This window comes from Quercus lobata, chromosome 4 (genome assembly GCF_001633185.2).
Source record: "Quercus lobata isolate SW786 chromosome 4, ValleyOak3.0 Primary Assembly, whole genome shotgun sequence".
NCBI lineage: Eukaryota > Viridiplantae > Streptophyta > Magnoliopsida > Fagales > Fagaceae > Quercus > Quercus lobata.
In genome coordinates, this window is record NC_044907.1 from 28330426 (window position 1) to 28354910 (window position 24485).

The window sequence follows — 24485 nt, forward strand, 5'->3', positions numbered from 1 at the left end:
CATAAGTCATTGAAAAAAGTGTTTCCCCAATTGACTAATGATGAGTAGTCTAATATGTCCAAAGAACATCTGGTAGCTCTTCCAACCATCTACCTTTTGTCTCGTCCAACCTCTTCTTAAGCCCATTCACTATGACCTTGTTAATGGCTTCAGCCTGCCCATTTACTTATGAATAAGCTAGAGTTGAATATCTGTTCTTAATGCCCAATTCATAGCAGTATCTCCTGAAGGTTTTACTATCAAACTGGAGCTTATTATCTGAGATGAGGGTGTGAGGAATCCTAAATCAAGTAACAATTTTTTTCCAAACAAACTTTTTTGTATCTATGTCCCTTATATTGGATAATGGCTCAATCTCCACCCACTTTGTGAACTAATCAATTTTGACCAAAAGCCATCTTCGATTTCCCACAGCCTTAGGAAATGGTCCTACAATATCCAAGCCCCACTGAGCAAATAGCCATGGTCTAGACAGAGGATTGAGTATGCCCCTAGGTTGATGAATGTTCAGAGCAAATCTCTAGCATTGATCACACTTTTTTACATACTCTTGTGCCTTTTTTTGCATATTTGGCCACCAATACTCTTGAGTAAGGGCTCTATGTGATAACGACCTATCCCCTATATGACTTCCACATATTCTCTCACACAACTCTTCTAAAAGTGGCTCCACTGCCTTAGGATGAACACGAAGTAAGTACGATCCAGAGAAAGAACGTTTGTACAACTTTTGCTCCTTAGACAACTAGAAACAAGGAGCTTTCCTCCGTATCTTTTCTGCCTCTCCCTTCTCATTAGGCAATACACCTTCGTTAAGAAATAAAACCAGCGGGTCCATCCAACTAGGTCCGACCATGATCTGGTGAACTTGGACCTTCTCCTTCTTCTCTTTAGCGGGCTTATACAGATCCTCAACAAGTATAACCCGAGGTAGATCTTATCCAAAAGAGGTTGCCAAAGTTGCCAAGGAATCAACATGTGTATTCCTACTTCTTAGGATTTGTTGTATGGTAAAAAATTCAAAACTTGATTTCAAGTGCCGAGCTTAATTCAAACACCTTTGCATTCTCAAATCCCTAGCTTTCAACTCTCCTTTTACTTGTCCTACAATCAACCTTGAGTCCAAGAACACTTCAACAACCTTTCTTCCCATGTTCTGAACCATAGCAATCCCTATAAGTAAAGCCTTATAATCAGCTTCATTGTTTGTGTCCAAGAAGCCTAACCTTAAAGATTTCTCAATGGTGATCCTGTTCAGGGGACACTATAACCAGCCCCATTCTAGATCCCCTTTGATTTGCCACACCATTAACATATAACTTCCAGGTGAGGGCCCTTGTGGAGAAATTACCTGAACTTGCTTTCCTCCTAAGCTCTATTCCTCATCCTCTACTTCCATTGAAGACTCGGTAAATTCTGCCACCAAATCTACAAGGACTTGCCTTCTAATGGAGGTCCGAGGCATATACTTTATATCAAACACCTCTAAGATTGTCCCTAACTTAGCAATTCTCCGTGTAAATCAGCCTTTCAAAGCAACGACTGCAGAGGGAGTTGAGTCAAAACCACAACTGTATAATCTTGAAAGTAATGGAGGAGTTTTCATGTAGCATACACCACTGCCAAAATGACTTTCTCTAAGTGTTAATAACGAACTTATGCTTTGTGTAGTGACTTACTCACATAATAGATTGGCCGCTGTACTCCATTCTCTACCCTTACCAGTACCAAACTAACTGTATGAGAAGCCATGGCAATGTAGACGAAAAGAATTTCTTCTTCCTCTGGTCTAGACATAATGGGTGGCCGAGATAGGTAATCCTTCAACTACTGAAAAGCTAGAGCACATTCTTCATTCCACTCAAACCCTTTCCACTTGTGCAAAAGTTGGAAGAATGGCCTACATCTGTCTGCGAATCAAGAGATAAATCTATTTAAGGCTGCAGTCATTCCTGTCAACTTTTAGACTTCTCTGGGATTCGAAGGAGGTTGTAAACCATTGATTGCTTTAATCTGATCAGGGTTAACTTCAATCCCACGGTGGGTGACCATATAACCCAAAAACTTGCCTGAACTGACACCAAAGGAACATTTAGAAGCATAAGGCACAATTTATGCTTTCTCAACACCTCAAAAATACTTCTGAAGTCATTCACATGCTCAGCCTCTACCTTGTTTTTCATTACCATGTCATCAATGTAGACTTCATTGATCTTGTCGAGCTGGGGTTTAAACATTCTAGTTATTATCCTCTGGTAAGTAGAGCTAGCACTCTTCAATCCAAATGGCATCACCTTGTGATGATAATTCCTTGTGGGCATTACAAGAGCAGTCTTCTCTTGGTCAGTCAGAGCTAATGGTATTTGATGATATCCTTGAAAGGCATCCAAAAAGCTTATCCAAGGATGACCAACCGTTGCATCCACTGACTGGTCTATCCCAGGTATTAGGAAGGGGTCCTTAGGGCAAGCTTTGTTTAGATCTATGAAATCTACAGACACTCGTCATTTTCCATTCTTCTTTTTTACCACCACCATGTTGGTCAACCATTCTAGGTAAAAGACCTCTTTTATTGCCCCTACGCACTTAAGCTTCACTACCTCTTCTTTGTTAGCATTAGATTGTTCTTCAAAAGAGTTCCTAAGTAGTTGTTTCTTAGGGGTGGCAGATGGGTTAACATTCAGATGATGAAAAATGAAATTTGGATCCACCCTGGGAACTTCATAAGCATTCCAAGCAAACACATCAACGTTCTTTTTAAGGAAAGCGACCAGCTCTTCCTTCTCTTGAGTAGACAGCTGAACTCCTACTTGAAAATACTTATCATCATCATTATCAATAGTGATCTTTTCCATCTCTTTGTATCTCACCCCTTCAGGCACAGCGTCTAAGGACATTACTGTTTCCTTTGGTTGCTATAAAGCCCTTTTAGTGGTGGCCAAGGCTTCACCCTTAGACTAATGTCTAATTGCCCTAACTAAGCATTGTCTAGTCATAGCCTGACTGCCATTCAGCTCCTCAACCTAGTCCCCTGAGGGATACTTCACTTTTAAATGCATGGTTGAAGAAATAACCTACATGGCATAAAGCCAAGGTCTTGCCATGATAGCAGTATAGGAGGAATATGTGTCCACCACGATAAAATCTACCTTTATGACTTTCAACCCTGCCTGAACAGGGAGTCTAATCTAGCCTCTTAGGATAACTATCTTCCCATCAAAGTGATCAAACCCCACCAGAAGGGAATCATAGCTAACCAAATCTTCAGTCTTTAACTTAAGCCCTTTATACAGGTCAGGGTACATGATCTGTACTCCACTGCCTTGATCCACCAAGACTTTTTTCACATTATACCCCCCCTATTCGGAGGGTAACCACCAAGGCATCATCATAAAGTTGAAAAGTTTCAACCTTTTCCTCATCAAAGAAGCTCAGAGCTAGTCGAACCTTCATTCTTCTCTACTTAGAATCAGGGATCAAATCCTCAGCATGTGGCCTTACTATAGACATAACCCTTGATGGATACGAGCCAATCGGACCTGGGGTAGCAAAAATAACACTAATTGTTCCCAAGGGTGGTCTTAAGGAAAGCATCCTTCTGGTGTGCCGACCCAACCTAACTTCCCTGCCTAGTGGGCTGATATAGGAATTGCTTTAACTTCCCAACTTTGACTAACTATTCCAAGTAATCACTTAATGTCCTACAATCTTTTGTAGTGCGTCCTCGGTCCTAATGGTACTGGCAATGAAGACTTTGATTACGCTTCATAAGGTCTCCTCTCATCTTATTTGATCACTTAAAATATGGCTCACTCTTTATCTTCTCCAAGATTTGGTGTACAAGCTCCCTGAACACTGTGTTAACTATCTGGGCAGTAGCAAGTCTAATATGTCCAACAAAATCTCTCTAGGGCTGATTGCTGTTATACTTCTTTGATCTAAAATCTCTTTGGTTGTGGGGAATTACCTTTACTTTCCCCTTCCCTTGTTGCCGATCCTTTTCGAAACGTTTATACTCATCAATTCGATCCATTAGCTGATGCATACTTCGAGTAGGCTTCCTAGTCAAGGACTTTCTCAAATCATGCTTAGTGGGTAGACCAACCTTAAACGTCCTTAGAGTGACATCATCAAAATTTCCATCTATCTCATTAAAAATTTCTCAATATCTATCCAAGTATGTCTTTAGAGTCTTCCCCCCTCGCATAGCCATAGACAACAAGGAGTACAAAGGACGAGAAACCCTACTGCAAGTGACAAATCAGGCCCTAAAGGCTCTAGTAAGCTCTTGAAAAGAGCTAATTGATCCTTTCTCCAACCCATCAAACCATCTCATCGCCACTGACCCCAAAATATATAGGAATACCTTGCACATCAAGGCCTCATTCTTTGAGAGAACAACCATTCTTTGGTTAAAACGACTGACATGATCCACTGGATCTGTCCTACCATTATACATGGTAAATGTTGGCTGGTTGAATCATGAAGGAAGTTTTCCCCTCTCAATCATCCGTGTAAATGGTGACTTCGAAATTTGATGCAAGGCCTTACTCATAGCATCATTCTCCAAACCCCTACAGGTCAGGCTTCTGCTCCTTCGTCTATGATGGCGTTCCTCATTATAAGAGAAAGACTCACAAGGAGAAGTCCTTGATCTGGGTCTATAACTGTCATCATCATCAGACTAAAACCTTGAACTTGAAGGAGTCCCACTCCTTTGCTTATCGTGTAGCTTCCTTCACAAATGATCTATCTCTAGTTTTAAGTTTCTGGAATCTTCCCTATGAGACATATGGCTCCCACTTCTGGAATGTCTCCTACTGGTATAAGTTGTGTGCACACTAACTTCACAATCTCTCCTTCATTCAAGATTAAGAAAATGATCTTAACGTTAAGATCCCACAGATTCTTCACAGTTTGGCCCTGAACCCACCATGATTGAACAAGCTCAAGAATGTTCAATCCCTATAGACAGTGCCAATTGTAAGGATCTGATTGATCCATAGCCCGAATGGTTTAAACAATTGCCCAATGATCCCAAAACAATGAATTTGTTAGAGAGTGGGCCTATTACTGAACGTTCAATGAGTTAGAATGTTGATCACAATAGGCTAGTTGATATTTCAATAAGCAAAACAAATAGTTTGAAAAGGAAAATTGCTTCTCGGTTAGGTCTGAGGATGGTATGTTCTTATATATTTCTCTTAAACTTATACAAATATTCAAGTTCTTGGTTACATAGTGGTTTTTCATAAGTTCTTCTGATCCTCCCCCCTGTAAGGGAGTTCTTCCCTTTTATATTCCCTTCCCCTCTTTCATCTCAACCTCCACGTGTTGATCAGATTGCTAATCTCCTTGATACTTGTCCCATCAGCACTTTCTTGTAGTCTTTGTGGGTAGCTGTAAGGCTAAAAGATATTATTTAGGTATCACTTCCACATTAATGCGGTCAGGGGGTTAGATGCAAAGCATTCAATAAGGGGGTAGCAGCTTTCTTTCAAGATATTTCTCTATTCTCTGTTGTCTCATCTCTTTCTAAAACTTATCCTCCCAAGCAAGGTTGTCAAAATCGGGATCCTACGTAGGATCGTGGGAGGTAGGTAGGATCGTGGATCGTAGGATTGAATCGTGGATCGTAGGATTGAATCGTGGATCGTAAGATCCTACCTATTTTCAGATTTTAAGCAAAAATCCTATTGATAGTGACTTTGTATGTTATATAATCACTTAAAATATGAATCCATCCATTAAAAAAAAAAAAAATTGCATCATAAAATGTAATTTGCACGCACTACATTGTTCTTATGTTATTCTAACGAAACAAAATATATTTAACTTTTGACATAATATATCTAAAAAGTTCAGTACATGTTTAATTAGCAACTAAGTACCAAAATATTATCTACACATATGGAAAATGTTTTCCAAATTCTAAGTTCCAAATCCAAAATAAGTTAGGCTAGTTAGCATATAAAAACTAGCTAACTACAAATTTACAATATGTAATTCAAAAAGAGAATTCTCAATCTAATTACAAACTAGCTAATTACAAAATATAAAATCCAAAAGAGAATTCTCAATCTAAGTACTAACTACCAAAAAGCTTAAAGGCAGCAATGGCTCACGACAACATCATTGAGAGGGCTGAGAGGTGCTGGGTTTTTGACAGAGGATTGAGGAGGCGCGGGATTGAGGTGCTGGCACTGAATGTTTCTAAATACTTAAGAAAGCTTGAAAGCAGCGATGGCTCACCATTGAGAGGGCTGAGAGGTGCTAGGTTTTTTACAGGGGACTGTGGAGGCGCGGGACAGAGCTACTGCATGTTGGAGCTTTTGACAAAGGATTGAGGAGGCACGGGACTGAGGTGTTGGCGCTGAATGTTTCTAAATACTTAAGAAAGCTTGAAAGCAGCAATAGCTCACCATTGAGAGGGCTGAGAGGTGCTGGGTTTTTGACAAGGGACTGTGGAGGCGCGCAAGACAGAGCTACTGCGTGCTGGAGCTTAGTGTTTCTAAAATATTTAGGTTTTGTTTTTGAAAACTTAACTTAATTAGTATAGGTTTTTTTGAGATTTTATTTTGAGAGAGGGGTAAATTTGGGACTTCAATTCATTGGGCTTGTGGGTATTGGACCTTTAGGTGGACCGGGGATTATTATACTGGACTTACCTAAATGACCCAAATGAATCCCACTTAAAAAAAAAAAAAAAAAAAAAAAAAAAAAAAAAAAAAAAAGAAGCCAAAAAAGCCTAATGGTAGGATCGGTAGGATCCCATACGATCCTACGATCCTATACGATCCTACAAACGATCCTAACATTTTTGCGATCCTGCTACGATTTTAATCTTTTTGGTGAGGTGGGATCGTAAAATCGTGCGATTTTACGATCCGGATCGCGATTTTGACAACCTTGCTCCCAAGCACGATTGTCTGTTGCCTAGTACTTGTTGGGTGGTCAGACTTTAGGCCTCCACTTTGTTGGCCGAGGAGGGATCGCTCCTCGAACAATGTCACTTATTCATTGTGACCTGACCTCTTTCTCGTCCTAATAATCTATTTGTCTTCACAAGTATTTATCTGTCCCCAGGCTATTCGACATCCTCAGGCGTGGCCCATGGCCCAGTATCCTTATCTGGGCCCTTCATCCCTACAATTACTATAAAAAAGTTATTAAATATTGTTGTTAAGTGAATTTTAATTATTATTACATAGAATACTCTAATTCATTATTTATTACTTTTTGTTTTTACTCTTTTCAATTCTTTTATTTAACAATTCAATTCTTTTGGATCAAATCGAGTCCTTACAGTGTGTGTTCAATTTTATAAAAAATATTGATCAGGTGGGTTAGAGGAGACAAAGATTCAAAAAAGCTGATCAGGTGGGCTCCTAATTGTGTTCAATTTTATTACCAAAATGCCACTGAAAACACCTGTTTGTTGTTTAAAATCAGCTCCAAGCATATTCTAAAAAATGTTGTTCAAACATGGGTTTTGGAGCAATAATTTTCAAATAACCCTGTTTTGAAAACGGTGACTAAACACATTTTTTTTAAATTTTGGACACAACACTGAACACTGTGTTTGAAAAGGGTGACTAAACGGGCTCTAAGATATAAAAGATCTCATCATTATTATCATAATGATCAAAATAAAAAATAAAATAAAATAAAAAATATTTACAAAAAGTTCCTTTGTCAACTCTTTCGACACAAGTTTAAATAATTTAAAAAAATATATATATTCTTAAAGCCACGACAACAGATGCGAAACGAAAATATCTTATGTTGCATATGTGGTTCATCCACTGTTCACATGTGATATGTGATGATTACGCTTTTGTGGACATGCCACTTTCAAATCCACTAACTCAACCATGATGTCGGTAAGAGCGTTTTTTTTTTTTTTTTGGCGGGGGGTTGTTGTAAAATAAGTGCATCTCCAGCAGACTCGGTAAAGCCAAATTTTGGAGAGCAACAGACACTGTTCACACAAAACAAGCACTCCAACAGACTCGGCAACTCCAAATTTTTTTTTAGAGTTGCTACAGTAGCTCTCCAGGTATGGATAGCACTGTAGCAATTATTGTTCATCATCTAAAGAATATTTCCCCTTAAAATAATACCCGGTTGAATAAAAAAATAATTATTTCTCTCTCATTCCTTTTCTCTTTCGTTCTTCACGTGCTTCTCTATCTCAACGGTAACATACCACAATCAAAACAAAAACACAAAACCCAATCGAAAGATTTGAAACACAAAAACAATATTTCTCATAATCCTAATGAAATCTGAGCAATAAAATAAAACTAATCAAACCAAAAAAAAAAAGAAAAAAAAAATTAGAACGCCGATCTGTGTAGAACGCCAATCTCCACTTCTCTGCCGGTGATCTATGTGTGTATGAGAGAGAATTTTTTTGTGTGAGATAGAGGGAGAGAAATTTGTGTGTTTGTGTAAGAGAAAGAGAAAGAAAGAAAAAGAAACAGAGAGGGAGAAGTGGAGATATTTTGGAGGCTACCATCCGGAATGAACTAGAAAAAGAAAAAGAAATAGAAAAAGAAGACAGGTGGAGATAGTGGGATACGTGTGTGGTGGAGGAAAAACCAAGAGAAAAAAAATAAAAAATAAAAGGGAACGTGTGGATGAAATGAAGGAAAAGAATAAGAAATAACCATTTAGAAATTTTATTGTAATATTTTCACAATATTTTCACAATAAATTTTAAGTAATTAGCTAATATTGGTGAGTAAAAATATAATTTCAGTGGTGGGTTCAAATTAGAACTAGTAACAACTTTTTACATAAGATTTTGATGTGATTCTTGTGAAAGTATTGCGAAAAATAGTGTGAATATAACACTTTTCATTGAAAAATATAATTGTTGGTAATGAATATAGAAAGAATAAATTATGATAAAAAAAGAATAAAGAATGAATGAAGATATAATATTTAAATGAGATAGAGAATGTGATAGAGAGTCTGTTGGAAAGTGTATTTGAAAAAGTAGGTAGGTAAAAGGTAAATGTCACTGTTCATTCTCCAAACAGACAAAAATTAGGCAAAAATTTAGAGAGACTGCTGGAGATGCTCTAAGAGCATTTATTTTAAGCTAGTTAATCAAAAAAGCTCAGTCCCATCCCATGCCCACACTTCCAAAAAATAAAACAAGCCGACTGCGTACTATCACTATTTTGTATAAAATGATGACTCTAACCATTTCGGTAAATTTTTACAGGCCAAAATTGGGAATTGAGCTTATTTTTTAAATAATATAATTAGTAATTAAGGTTTTAAAATTATATTTTTTACTAGTATCTTAAGTTTAAAAAACTCAATTTATGGTTTATAAATTGAGTTTTTGAGACTCGATTTCTATGAATTGATTACATCTGATGTGGTATTTTTTCCAAGTGGCCTCTACCTGGAAATCGAGTCTTAGAGACTCGATTTCTAACCCAAAAAAATTTTAAAAAATTTTAAGTCTCATGTACAAGCTGAAATACCCAAAAACAAATTTAAGAAATCCCAAACACATCAATCCCAATCCTAGAGACTCAGATCAGAAAGAGAGAAAGAGCTCACCTCACCAGCGCGGCCTGGGGCTCGCGCAGCCTAGCTAGGTCGTGCGCAACCTGGGGGCTCGCGCGGCTTAGGTTGCGCGTAGGCTAGGACTAGCACGGTGGTGGTCTGCCTGGGTCGCGCACAGTGGTTTGAAGCCAATTTGAAGCCACCCACTTTGATCTTGATCTTTTCTCTCTTTCTGTTTTTTTTTTTTTTTTTTTTTTCTTTGTGTTCTTTTTGTTTTTTTCTTCTTTCTATGATGTTGCTGGTGGTCTCTCAATCTTCCTTGCTGTTCTTAATATAGGGTTAAAATCGAGTCTTATGTTCTGGTGGTTCCTCTCTGATTTGTTCTTATTTATAAGGGTTATAAATCGAGTCTTAGAGACTCGATTTCTATGTGGTCACCACGTGAAAAAATATGCCACATCAGACATAATCAGAGCATGCAAATCGAGTCTTTGAAACTCAATTTATAGGCCAAAATCAAGTCTTATAGACTCAAGATGCTAGTAAATAATATAGTTTAAGAACCGGAACTACTAACTATATAATTGGAAAATTATGGTTAAATTCCCATTTTCGCCTTTTTACAGTGATAGTGGTGCATTCTACATTATGTGTTGTGGGTTTTGAACATTCCACCCCTTTATTCTTGGAAATTTAAGAGGATGTTAGTTACACCCTTTCAAACAATAATTTTTAGTTTTTATATAATATTACATATATTTTTACACATTTTTTACCCATACATATTTCTATACATATTTTCAAATAAAAAAACGTATATTTTTAAGTGCATGTACCAAATACCTCCTAAATATTCATAGCAATCCAAGATAATTTTGGTAAAATTTTTGTATTGCATTGTAGTTTAGCATTCAGTATAAAAAAAATGGGTAGGGTAGAATCTTTATAGTTTTACTTAAAAATAACTTATATTAGTTTATATATAATTGTGTAAATTTATAAGTTTATTATAATAACATTGTAAATTTACACTGTCACTATTTATTTTTATATTTAGTAGTTTATTCTTTTTTTTTTTTTTATGTATCTTGATGGTGAAAAAATAAAATAAATGTTGGTTGTTACATGTGAAGAAAGAGAAATAATTTTAAAATTAAAAAAAAATAATATTTTAATGAAATGTAAAATAAAATTATTATATCTGATGCTATATAACGCATGCACGCTATACTATAAAAAACTGAATCCTTTTATTTTTATTTTATTTATTTATTATTAACTTCGTAAGTGCTTGCTACATAGAATTTGAAACTCCCACAATTTTCAAATTTAAAAAAAAAAAAAAAAAAAAAAAAAAAAAAAAAAAACTCTTCCTCCCCCCTCCCCCCACCACAACACCAAAAAAAAAAAAAAACAAAACAAAACAAAACACCCAATAGAGGCGAAGCTAGCTAGGCAGAGCTTTTTGAAATTTCCATTATTTGTCAATATAGTTAGTAATATATAACTTAGAAATTAAAGAAAATTTTCTTCATCGGCCCCCCTCAAATTGTAGAATTTGCTCCTTCAAGCTTAGATAGAGTTTTGAACTAACCTAGTAAGAGTAAACCCCCTTTAAAAAATAAAAATAAAAAGAAGAAGAAAAAAAATTTGTCTACCCCATTGCAACGCCACCTTGCCTTACCATGCAGTCTTCAATCGTCTGCTAAACTCCACTCCTAAACTAGTCCAACCGATGGTATAACTCTCAATCTACGTCTCTATCTTTGTTTTCTTTCTCGCACTATTGTTCTATCTGCTATCACTGATATAAAGCAGTTCACAAATGATATTTACCTATTAGACCGACTAATAAAAGTAAAGACTGGCTGAATGTATTGTAAAGGCAAAAATACATTTTTTTTGTTCCTATATTTTGAGCCAATTTTCATTTTAGTCCCTAATTGATTTTGTGCCTACATCTATCCCTGAAATTAGAAAATCGTTTTTGTTTAGGTTCTTGCTATCAACCCACTAATGGAAAATTCCTATGTGGCAAACGAAGTGCACTACTATTTGCACAATAAATGCTAACGTGGCTAATAAAATAATAGTAAAATATTTATTTGATTTTTAAAAATGCTATGTTGGCATTTAAAAAATAAAAAATTACAAAAAAATTAAAGACAAAATTCTGAATTTCTAATTTTTTAAATTTAATTAAAGTAACTTAAAAAAAAAAAAAAAAAAAAAAACCTTTTCCTATTCTTTTCATCTGATCTGCCCCGTCTGGAAATCATTTTTCTTTTGGTTTTAATGTTTCATCCTCTCTCTCTCTCTCTCTCTCTCTCTCTCTCCATAAACAATCTCTTCAAGCTGTATAAAACCACCACAAGTCACTGTTCATCAAGGTGTGTTTGGGTTTCTAAATTTGTGGTTTTGGTTTGTAGAGTTTAATCAATAATAAGGTTTTGTGGATCAGTTAAGGCAACAAGATTGGCGACTGGGATGTGACTAACCTTTTGTAGGGAAAAGAAACTAGGATGCACCAAAAAGAGCAGAAGAGGAGTGAACAATAATAATAAGGATCTCTTTCTACGTGTTAAGTTATAGAGATTTAGAATTAAATATTTAGAATCATTATTGTATTGTGTTGGCAAACCAAGAACAAAACATGTCTAGTCTAGGTATTTAGGCAATGCTTAAATAATGTCATTTCAAGTTTTGAAGTTCAGCCAATTGTAGAAAAGAAAAGTGAAGTTTTGCCTTTCTCGACCGATCGAAAATCGCAAGCACAGTTTTTGTAGAATTTTTAAATAGGCCCAAAGCCCGTGAAAAAGTTTAGGGTTTTACTTAAACTTCTCTACATATAAAAGAAAAACCCTTACCACGTTTTGAGGGTGTGGAAGAAGACTTTTGTGTTACTCTTTGTGAGATTTGAGAGATTTTGTACCTTCTAACTACACAAGAATCTACTAGAGCCAAAACTACAATCAAGCATTTAGTAGAACTAGTTGCTACATCAAGATCAACAAGTGAAGGTGATCTAAAACCTTTGAGTGAGATCTCAAAGTCACAAGCAAGGCGGTTTGTGTTGTTATCAATCCAAGAAGAGAAGAAGTTTGTGGATTCAGAACTTGCACGTAGTTGTGTTAGCAAGTTACTACTGGAAGTAGCATTAGATTTAGGGCTAAATCTTTTGTAAAAATTTCAATTCTTTTATAGTGGATTTGGTTTACCTAGAGGATAGTTAGGTCAAATCCTCCCCAAGTTTTTACCTTGAAACGGTTAGTTTCATTGGTTTTATTCGGTCATCATATCGTGGTATTATTTATTTTCCGTAGCTTTGTATGATATGATTTATTATTTTTTAACCTAGATTTGAATAATTGATTTAAGTAATCACTTAGTTAATATATTAAGTTAAAAAATCTACTTTAAGGGGCTTAAATGAACACACACTACCATCTTTCCCAATTTCTATCAATATTTTCATTTGTTCGTGGCAACTCGATTTTGGCCCCAAAATTTGTTTGCACTAGAATTGGGAGGGACAAAATTCTTTATCTAATTCTATGTCTAACATTTATTGTGCCAACAAATGTTAAACAAAGACGGGGTAGTTGTCGATACCGTATTTTGTTCGACCCCGATTCACGTGTCAAAACAAAGACAAAAAAATATAATATAAAAAAGAGTGCAAATACATAAGTTTTAAAGCCAAGAAGGGAAAAAAATAAATAAATAAAACATGTTTAAATAGTGAATCAAAAAGTCACAATGGTTGAAAAAATCATTTTACAAAAAATCTGACGAAAACCCTAATTGGGTATGGTCAAAAGTTGACATTTTGATTGAACAGTTGGACTTTAGATTGTCTTGTAGGTGATATTTTTTCCCTCAAAATGATTGTTTATAGGCCAAAATCAGACCTAAAATAGATAAGATATCACAAAAATACCAAACCCTAATAAAGTCATTGTATTTTTTAGGAAAACTGACATGTTAAATTCTAAAAATTTAGAACAATTGACAAATCGATAACACAAACTTGTCTAGATATAGATCCTAGAGTTTATAGGTATTAATAGACAATGCTCAAGGTAATTCAAGTCAAGATTCAAAAACAAGTAAGCTGCAGAAAGAAAAGTTCAGAAACTGTCTGGTTCAATCGATCGAGAAATAGGCTCGACCGATCAAAACACGTATCTACAAAATTCTATTTCAACCCAAACTCTACTTAAATGTATTGGGTTTCAAGTAAAACACTGCTAGTATATAAAGAAAACCCTAAGCACATTTTTACAAGACTTTTTAGAGAGAGAACAATGTGCCTCTTTTGTATTTAGAGTTTTGTACCCAAAAATTCTCTCATGTCTTCTACCGATGTAATTCCTTGAAGAATCTCAAGATCCGGTGTTATAGAAGTTGTTGCCTTCTCTAATCATCAAAGGTGCTGATGATCTAAACCTTCAAGGATGGTCTTGAAGTCACAAACAAGAGAGTTTGTGTTTTTTATCACAAGTATGGGTGCTTGTGTTGCAAAGGTCAAGGAAAGAAGTAGTCCGTGGACTCGAAACTATCATGGGGTCATAGTAGTAAATTTTCTACTTGAGGTAGCAATTGGATGTTAATAGTCTAAGTCTTATTGTAAAACTTCAATTCTTTTATAGTGGATTTGTTTTACCTTGAAGATAGCCAGATTCAATCCTCCCCAGGTTTTTTTACTGGTTTGGTTTTCCTGAGTTATTATATCGTTGTGTTTTTTTATATTTTTGCATTATTTACATGATATGATTTACTTGCATTAACCTAGATCTAAATAATTTATCTAAGTTATCACTTGACTAAATAACTAGTTTAAACAACTTATGTTTTAAGGGGTCTAAAAACGTACAAGATAGTTTTTTACTCAAATTTGCAAAATAAAGTATACTGATTGGGCAAGAACTAGAACAAATGGGCTAGACCAAAAAAACAAGGTCTTAGCTAATTTTTACCAAAATGACTCGTTGATATAGGCTCCAGATTAAATGATATGAATTTTTCCATGGAAGATGTTCAGAATTTTTCAGCTTTCCGACATAGCTCCAAATCAAATGAGGCCAAAACCATTGGAAACTAGTCATCTAGAGTTTTCCGTACATATAACATTTGCAGAAAATGGAGCTCAGAAAGACCTCTAAACAGCTGCCCAAAAATTGGGCTAGAAGTCAGGAAAAATATGAAAAATGCTCACAAGGCGCTGCCTAAGCCCTCAATTAATTTGTTCTCTGCTAATTTTCTTGGCTCACAACAGGATATTCTAGGAGTAGTCTGTCGTTATGATGGACTGGGCCTTCCTCTTTATCCATTGTTATGCTACGAGTTCCTGGCCGAGGATGCAACTCACGGGCCGAACTTCCCTTCCTGAGGATTATGGCATATCAAAGTGTTTAAAAAAACCAATCAAAACACTAGACAACAGAAAAGGTGCAAATCAGATCACCCACACTAGATCTTTGTAACTTTTGTTAGTTGTGAACTTGTAATGTTCGATATTCCAAAATATACGTTTCAACAAAAGACAGCGTCTTAAACAGCAATCAAAGATTGACACTAAAGTTATCAAAAAAATAAAAAAGATTGGCACAAAAAAAAAAAAATCTACTAAATAAACTCAAGCTTAGCGTTGTGTGTGTGTGTGTGTATATATATATACCCTCTTGTTCCAAGGCAGTTTCTAGTTAGTCGTAACAATATTTAGGCTTTGCACTAAGCTTAGCGTTGTGTCTATGGCATGTGATTAATTAAGAACGGGGTGATGAGCTTGTGGACTACGTCCCTGGAGTTTCTACTACATCCCTGGACTTTACATATGGAGATGGTCGACTAGTCTTGCCTGGAGTCCTGGAAGGTATTTCAAGCGTGTCCAATAAAGCGCAGTATCTTCTATTCACCACCTTTCACGAACTTGAAGTTGAAGCCATTGACACTTTTAAAGCCAACTTTCCTATCCCTGTCTACCCTATTGGTCCTGCCATACCTTACTTAGAACTTGAAGAAAAGAGTCCTTCTATAACTAATGCTAACAATGGTGTCAACTATCTCCAGTGGCTTGATTCTCAACCTCCATGTTCAGTGTTGTACATCTCAATGGGAAGTTTCCTTTCGGTTTCAAATGCCCAAATGGATGAAATTATTGGTGGTATAAGGGACAGTGGTGTTCAGTGCTTGTGGGTGTCACCTAGAGAAACTGGTCGGTTCAAGGATTGTGTGGGTTTGAAGATGTGTTTCTAGTTGCCATGGGAGACTAGTTAAGAAATTAGAAGGGGAGCAAACTAATTTTTTTTCCTATTTTCCTATACTCATTTTCTAGACTTGCATTTTTTATGAACCTTCACATTCACCTCAGCAAAGGCTTCATGTCTCTTAGTGCCTATTTTCAAAGGGAGCCCTAAATAATTCACTTAATTAGGAACGCCTTGTTGAAGATCCATGACATGAGATAGATGAGTTCTATCTCGGGTTGTTGCATTTTTAGCTTTTTACTTAAGAACATGTCGGTTTAGCACCACTTTTCCTGATCACCTCATATATCTGTCGAGCCGTTCCTTAAGACAAATAAGGAGGTTATCTAAAATTGCAAATGAGAAAAATCACTGGTCCACTTGCTGCAAGTACGCCCCATCAGCTTGAACTCCTACACAGTCAACCTATTGTCTCTTTCGGCTCCGCCACACGTACAGCATGGGCCTCTACTCCCTAATTGTCTCCAATCACTCAATACTCATTCTGTACAAACCTGTGGAAAGCTTTAGGCCGGTTTGCTCCATTGTCATGTTAATCCTTCAATTCCTCTATAACCGAAATCACTAAAATCTGCCTTAAAACATACTAGTTGTGTTGCTGCTATGCGTGAAGAACTTCAAGCCCTGGCCTCCATGCTAAACATACTTAGACAGTTGGACACTTGTCCCTCATGATCCCACCATGTACATAATTGGGTGCAAATGGGTCTTCATAACCAAATTGAAAGTTTGTTAAGGCAATATTTTCTATCTATTGGCTTATCCTTTGAGAAAATGCACATTACTTGTAATTAAGTTGTAATTGGGTAAATCTAAGATGAGTTTAAGATATCAAAAAGTGTGTTAAACAAACATCACAAGTTGTATCATTAAATACATGAAGATTGAACCAAGAAATAATTGAAGAAAAGCTAAAACAGTAGACCTCGACACTAGTCTCAATAGAAGCCAGACACTAGCATCTATTGAGACTTAATAAGTAATTCTCGACATTAAGCTCAACAACTCTTGATCTATCAAGCTTCGTGAATCCAGAATTCTCATATTAGAATTTCGGCCCATGATGACTTGGTTTGCTAGGGTTTCCTTCACTAAACCTCTAGATTATATAAAAGCTTCATTTTAAAATCATCATTGACACAAGACTCAATTTAGAGAACATATACACTCTGTGAAAAGATACTACGTTCTTGTGCATTCTAGGGTTTTGTAATCAAGTGCTTCCAGATCTTCAATATGCTTTGAAGTGAAGGACTTTGCATCCAACAACAATCAATCAGTTGCTAGGAAGTTTGATACATACTGGGATCCATGCATACAAGAAGTCTCTACAGGATCAAGTTCAATTGAGGATTGGAGTGAAGGTTCAATTGCACGTTGATATTTTGGGATAGTCAAAGGTAATGGTAAGATTCCTTATACTTGTAACCGCTTGATTATTGATTATTAGGTTCTTGGGAGTGGTGACTTGAAATTTATCTATTAGGGTTTTTGACTTTTTGCCTTGCAAGAGATTTTCCCCATTCATCAACAAATCACTATGTCAATTTAATTTCCACTGTAATTAGTTTATTTGGTGATTTGTTCATGCCTCCACGATTTGCATGTAATTTGACCTAATTAATCAACTTTTATAATTAAACTAATTAACTAGAGTTAATCTATAACCCAACAAAGTTGATGGGAGATTTGAAGGATTGAAAGCATGTCTAAGCGGTAAAGGCTTTAACTAGCGTGAAGATGTTGACTATGAAAAAAAAATTTAGCCCTTCACTGTTGTAAGAGAGGATTGAGAGAACTATGTGAGACACAAAGCCTACCAATTGATATTGAAAGAAGGATAAATTTTGGCTCCAAACATGTTTGAAACCTTTGTCTTCAACCTATAATAAGAAGATGACATGAGTCCTTGTCATTTGATATGTATATAATTTTTTTTATCACATGATAGGTATAAATATCATCTTATTATTGTGCATCGAAACCTAAGGCTCCAAATATATTTAGAGCTAAACTTTATTCTTGAAAGAAATTAAAAAAAAAAAAATCCAATTGATTTATGGAAACTCATGTGCTGTATAAGACACATAACTAACAAAAGCTTTTGTTTTTTTGTCTCACTTAAAATTAAAAAAAAAAAATAAATAAATAACTTTTATTTATTTTTTTTAAATTAAAAATTGTTTTTACTTTTTCTCACACATTTAGCATAAAACCTATTAGCATCTATATTTTTGATAACACTATGCAAATAAATTACAAAAAATTATAAGATACTCAAATTAATGCTATATCAATGTATTAGTTTATACTTTGCTGTAATTGTTTGTGAGAATAAACAAATAATCAAATATTTTATAACAGTTTTTTTAATTTTAATATTTTCTATCTTTATATTTAACATTAACTGAGTTTATAAATGGATTTTTGAACTTTTTGTATATTATCTTAATAATTTTTTTTTTTTTTATAATTTTGATGCATTCACTAATTTATTTGTATTTAAATTAATTATAACAGTAAGTAAATTGTTGGCCTTTAGTTGAATCTCAAATTGTTTTTAACTCTTAGTAATTTCAATAGAAACATGTAATGTTCAAATTAATTCCTCTTTTCTCAACTATCCAATTATCCAAAAAGTCAAAAATCAAAACTATAGTAGAAGCAATACTGTCATATAGGTGATATTATCAGTGTCGGCTCAACCATAGAAGCAATTGATGCAATAGCTTAAGGCCCCCAAATAAAAGAAAGCCCCTCAATGTAAATTGATTCTAGCTCCTTCACCTAGGAAAAAAATTTACGGCGTCACTAATAGAAATAAATTGATATAAAGAGCGAAAATTAAGGACGCTTGAAGAGAGAAAATTAGGCCCTTTTGTAACCAACGGTTTATAAAGAAAATTAAAAAAAAAAAAAAAAATTAAAGCCCCCTTTCTCAAAACATAGAAATTGAAGAGATAATGTTCCTATTTAAAATCTGAATTAATAGCTTTGTAAATAATTTCATTATTAGAAACTAACATTTATTACTTGAATCTATAGGAAAAAATAGACAAAAAAAACATTCTCTCCTTCTTAAATCTCAAGAAATCAAATATAATATTGATTAGTATTTTTTTTCCCTGCTCACCTTGCTTCTCTCTAGTCTCCAACTTGATTCTATTTTTATAGCATTCTTCATGGTTGGCTAGCTACTCTTCTTTGATCTTCATTAAGGTTTGCTTCTATTTTCTCTTCCTTTTTTTTTTTATTCTTCTTGCTACAAGGATTTTTTTTTTTTTTTTTTTTACTTGTTGCCGAGTTTCACTGATTTGGGTTTTTCTCTCTTTTTTTTTTTTTTTTATTAAGGAATTGGAACTAAACACTCTCTAATCATAGTCAACATCCAGAACTTTTTACTAAAATTTCTAAAAATTTTAATATTTTTCTCCAAAGTACAAGTTGTATATGTTTATAGCTGGGAAGCATCCCACCTCTTTCTATGCTATGAGTTATCATGTCAATCTGCAAGAGTTTTCAGAAGTCAGAACCCATGTGAATTGCAGACTTTGTTTTTTTTTGAGAAACGTGAATTGCAATTTCACATTTTCAGAAGATCTTGAAGAAAGAAGCACAAATCATCAGCTCAGCTACACGTTGAAGGCTGTGCACGTGCTACTTGTCGGTTAGATAAGAGTTTTAATTTGCTCGCTCTGTCTATTGACGAATGCCAGTAACTTTTTCCATCGTCCTATTTTGCTCAAACTATTATTTTATTTTTAAAAATAAAAATTATTAATTTATTAATATTTTTATTATATCTCTAATTTATAAATAATTTATTTTTTTATAAATTTATTTAAGAGTAGTTTTAAAAATTTATATATTTTTAAAAGATAGATAAGACAATAAATGATATTCCCTTAAAAAATTTGACTTTTCAAATAAAACGAAAAAAGTAATATTTTACTCAATATTTATCACAAGAAAAATTATGAATAATAAAAAAAAAATAATAAGTCAATATGATTTTATATCTTTACTAGTCATAATTTATCGTTTGACAAATTGTGACAAAAATTATTTTAATTGTATTCATTTAGTATTCACGGTGGAGACCGTATATATACAGCCTTGATGTATTATTCAATTCATTGAGTAAGATGAGCAAGTTTTATTTACTTCTTTAGTTTTTCATACACACATCACTACATATAATCTATTCTCTCTCACTTCAGTCCATCTTGCTCGGACTACTTTGTAGTAGTTTCGTTTGTATTACCTTTCCTCAATCTCATCAGTTTCCATCAAAATGGATCCTGCAAAAACTGAACAGCCTGAGCCAACCGTCTGCCACCTGGTGGCTATGCCGTATCCCGGTCGCAGCCACATCAACGCTATGATGAATTTGTGCAAGCTTCTGGCTTCAAAAACCGCCGATATTCTCATCAGCTTCGTCGTCACCGAAGAGTGGCTCGGACTCATCAGCTCAGAGCCAAAGCCACCGGCTCAGATACGCTTCGCCACCGTACCCAATTGCATACCTTCCGAGGTGGGTCGTGGGAAAGATTTTCCGGGCTTTCTGAAAGCTGTGAATACGAAGATGGAAGTTCACGTTGAGGAGCTCCTGGACCGGCTTCCGCCGGTGAAAGCCATCGTGGCTGATACTTATGTGTATTGGGCTATCGGCTTGGGAAACCGAAGGAATATTCCGGTGGCCTCACTTTTTCCTATGCCGGCGATGGTGTTCTCAGTGTTTCATCATTTTGAGCTGCTCGTGCAGAACCAGCATTTCCCGGTTGATTTGTCAGGTGCGTCTCAAAACTATATTTTTACTGTATCTATATTATATTATTATTATTATTATTATTATTATTATTTTATTTACAATGTAAAATTTTTATTTTAAATTAATCTGAATGTATATGGGTGTGAAACTCACTCTTGAAAATTTGAATCCCAATTTTTACCGTCTACATTTTATAAACATTTATATTTGTAGAGTAACTGTCATACCAAAAATGCCACTAATATATTACTCACTCATTTAAAGAAAATATTTATCGGAAAAGAAAAAATAATATTTTGACAGTTTTTTCATTTTTCATAAAATGATGTCAATTTTTTTTTAAAATAAATTGTTAACCATTCACTTAAGGATAACCATTAACATGACCTATTAATAAATACTTTAAAGACACTTATTAATTGGACCCAATAATAAACTAGGAAAGACCCCCCAAAGATATCTTTTAGCCAAAAATGCAATTTACATTTGATGATTTTATTTAAAAATAATTTTAGTTCTATAAGTTTGTCGATTATTTTAGTTTGATAATTTTGTCAAAAAAATGATTTTATCCGAAAATTTTGTACAAAGATTATTTTATTTAGTAATAATTTAATGTTGCTAAAGGGACAAACTTCAAATTAAATAACTAAAATGGTTTTCAGACAAAGATACAAGACTAAAATGATTTTTAGTCTATGGGTGTATTGCATTATTATTTTAAGATAAATTACTTTTTTAAAAATTAATTATGGATATCTATTCGTTCATATGTATATCTATATTTCAAAATAACTAATTATTAATTATATATATATATTTTTTGTTTGGAATGTGAACCAGCTATTAATTGGTTGAAGTAGTGACTTAATGGTTGCACCAAATCATTATATTAGATTAATAAACATCAGTAATTGACATTAAACTTTTTTTTATTCCATGTTCGTTACAATTTTGATAACAAGGACCATTGTGTACATTAACATTATATATTAAATATTTTTTTTATTGACAAAGTTTAACTTCAAACGTGTTTGGAGCCTTAGGATTTAATTACTAATAAAAAAATGATATGTATCTCATCATATATATGACAAAGACTAATTCATCTTTTCATTAGTGTTTGAAACCAAACATTTTCCTCTTCCATGCTGCAAAAATTTTATATATATATATATATATATATATTATATTCTATATTCTTGAATTGACTAAAAAAATTTAATTGAGTTAGGTAAGTAGGACAGAACAGTTCTTATCAAAGAAAAGGACCAAACAGTTAAAAGTCGTAATCTCGTATAAACAAGGTGGTTGCCAATTAATATTAGTTGGGAAAAAGGGTTTTTTTTTTTTTTTTTTTTTTTTTTGCTAAATAGTTGGGAAAAAGTTGTTACTCTTACACACACATAACTCGTTTATATAAGGTGGTCATCAAATCAAAGTCCAAACAGTCAACCAATATGGTACAAGACCCACAAACTGCAATTTTTCCCTATCAAAGTTTTGTATATTAGCAATGATAGATATTCCATATCACCGGAAGTGATTATCAAAAAAATATCTTCAACTGCGTTAAAAAATTGGGCCCAAAAAATGCCACTAAAGAAGCTTAAGCTTCGCATTGTATCCCTTTCTTGGTTTTTTAGCTTCATGTTCCAAGGCAGTTTCTAGTATTTAGGCTTTTCACTTACACTACTTTCTATGTGTTTAATTAAGAACGGGGTGATGAGCTTGTGGACTACATCCCTGGTGTTTCTACTATCCGTATTGCTGATCTTCCCACCTTTACATATGGAGATGGTCGACTAGTCTTGCCTGGAGTCCTGGAAGGTATTTCAAGCGTGTCCAATAAAGCGCAGTATCTTCTATTCACCACCTTTCACGAACTTGAAGCTAAAGCCATTGACGCCATAAAAGCCAAGTTTCCTATCCCTGTCTACCCTATTGGTCCTGCCATACCTTACTTAGAACTTGAAGAAAAGAATGCTTCTTTAACTAATTCTAACAATGGTGTCAACTATCTCCAGTGGCTTGATTCTCAACCTCCATGTTCGGTGTTATACATCTCAATGGGAAGTTTCCTTTCGGTTTCAAATGCCCAAATGGATGAAATTATTGGTGGTATAAGGGACAGTGGTGTTCGGTGCTTGTGGGTGTCACGTGGAGAAACTGCGCAGTTCAAGGATTGTAGTGGTGATATGAGCCTAGTGGTGCCTTGGTGTGACCAACTGAAGGTGTTGTGCCACTCTTCAATAGGAGGGTTTTGGACACATTGTGGATGGAATTCCACTCTTGAGGCTGTTTTTGCTGGTGTGCCAATGCTTACTTTTCCTATATTTTGGGATCAAGTCCCAATCAGTAAACACATTGTGGAGGATTGGAAGATTGGATGGAAGGTTAAGAAAGATGCTGGAGTTGTGACAAGAGGTGAAATTTCAGAGCTTGTGAAAAGGTTTATGGATAACAAAAGCGATGAGATGAATGCGATGAGGAAAAGAGCAAAAGAATTTCAGAAGTCAAGTCGACAAGCAATTGCGAACGGTGGGTCATCTGATGCAAATCTTGATGCTTTTATTAGAAATATTTCAGATGGCCACAGTCATTAAGCAAATTCTATTGTATTGTATTCATTAATCAGTAGATTTGTAGGAGTTGACTGTAATTTCATTTAAGATCGTGCAGTTTCAGACACTTTATTGTTCAACAATTTCCTAAAAAATAAAATTGAAGCTGTCTCCCAACATGCACCAGAAATTATAAAGGGAAAAGATTCTAACCAACTTTATCTTTCTTTCACTTACAATAACGCGTGCTCAAAAAATTTCTTTTTTTGGTTTAATGTCAAAACTTTCCCTTTATCCCACGGTATTTATGCATTTCCCAATCACTAATATAGCTAAGAGTGAAGATACCTAGCACCGCACACAAACTCACAAACTAATGATTTCAATACTATTTTTATTTTTTATTTTTTTGGTGTTACGTATCGTTACATCTAGGGGTGTTTGCGGTGCGGTATAGTGCGGTTTTGGATTATTTTTAGTACCGCACTTTGCGGTACGGTTTATCTAAAATCATAACTGCACCGCACCTTGTGTTTGTGGTCATATGTGCGGTGTGGTGCGATTTAGAGTTTAGCCAAAGTCATAACTGCACTACATCTCATTTTTGCGGTCACATGTGCGATACTATGTAAAAGATGTAGTTTGAAGTCGATATTTTTTTTCAAATTTTGGGCTTTTCTTACTTAGCTCAAAACTAATTTTTCCCTTTTTTTGGCCAAGTTTTAAATTATTGAGCTAGTTTTCTTTATTTTGAGTTGGCTTTTTTAGTCAACATTTGCTAGGGTTATTAAACTTTTTTTTTTTTTTTGAAAACTAGGATTATTAAACTACTTGTATGATTTATTCAACTACTTGTATGAGATAATATCTATGGATAGAGTCCTCTCCTTTTTTTTCTTCTTTTTTTTTCTATGACATGAAACTTCACCAAGGCAAGATCCTTTGGAACTACTCTAGATTTGGAAAGAATTGTAACAATCTCATTTTAGGAATTTAAATTCAATTATTGAAATTTTATGGATTAAATTGTAGAATGGTCAAATTGCAAAAGTTAAATAGTAATTTACCTAAGAAATATATATATATATATATAATATGAAGATAATAAACAATATATAACAATATATTTATAATTCATAGAATGTTATGTTCTTTTTGTTAAATGCACCAACATTTTTAATAACAAAAGGGCAGGGGCACAAACTATTTGTAGTAATATAAGTACTGGTTGCAACATAAATTTAACTAGTATATGTTGTAATGTTTCAATCCATGCATATTATGCCACATTATAACAGCAATTTATATACTCCATTGTATATCAAAAAAGACTTGTCAGTTAAATATCAGCAT

At 34.4% G+C, this 24485-nt stretch overlaps 2 protein-coding genes across 2 annotated transcripts; both read left to right on the plus strand.

Moving 5' to 3' along the window:
• Positions 1–6116: 6116 nt before the first annotated feature.
• LOC115984977 (UDP-glycosyltransferase 87A2-like) lies at positions 6117–15786 on the plus strand. The gene is made up of 2 exons (XM_031107955.1): positions 6117–6270; positions 15302–15786. The coding sequence occupies exons 1-2, from the start codon at positions 6117–6119 to the stop codon at positions 15784–15786; spliced, it is 639 nt and encodes a 212-aa protein (XP_030963815.1).
• Positions 15787–19921: 4135 nt separating this feature from the next.
• LOC115983344 (UDP-glycosyltransferase 87A2-like) lies at positions 19922–23329 on the plus strand. Its single transcript, XM_031105987.1, has 2 exons — positions 19922–20590; positions 22285–23329. Exons 1-2 carry the CDS (start codon positions 20092–20094, stop codon positions 23172–23174), a joined length of 1389 nt encoding a protein of 462 aa, XP_030961847.1. The 5' UTR covers positions 19922–20091; the 3' UTR covers positions 23175–23329.
• The last annotated feature ends 1156 nt before the right edge of the window (positions 23330–24485 follow it).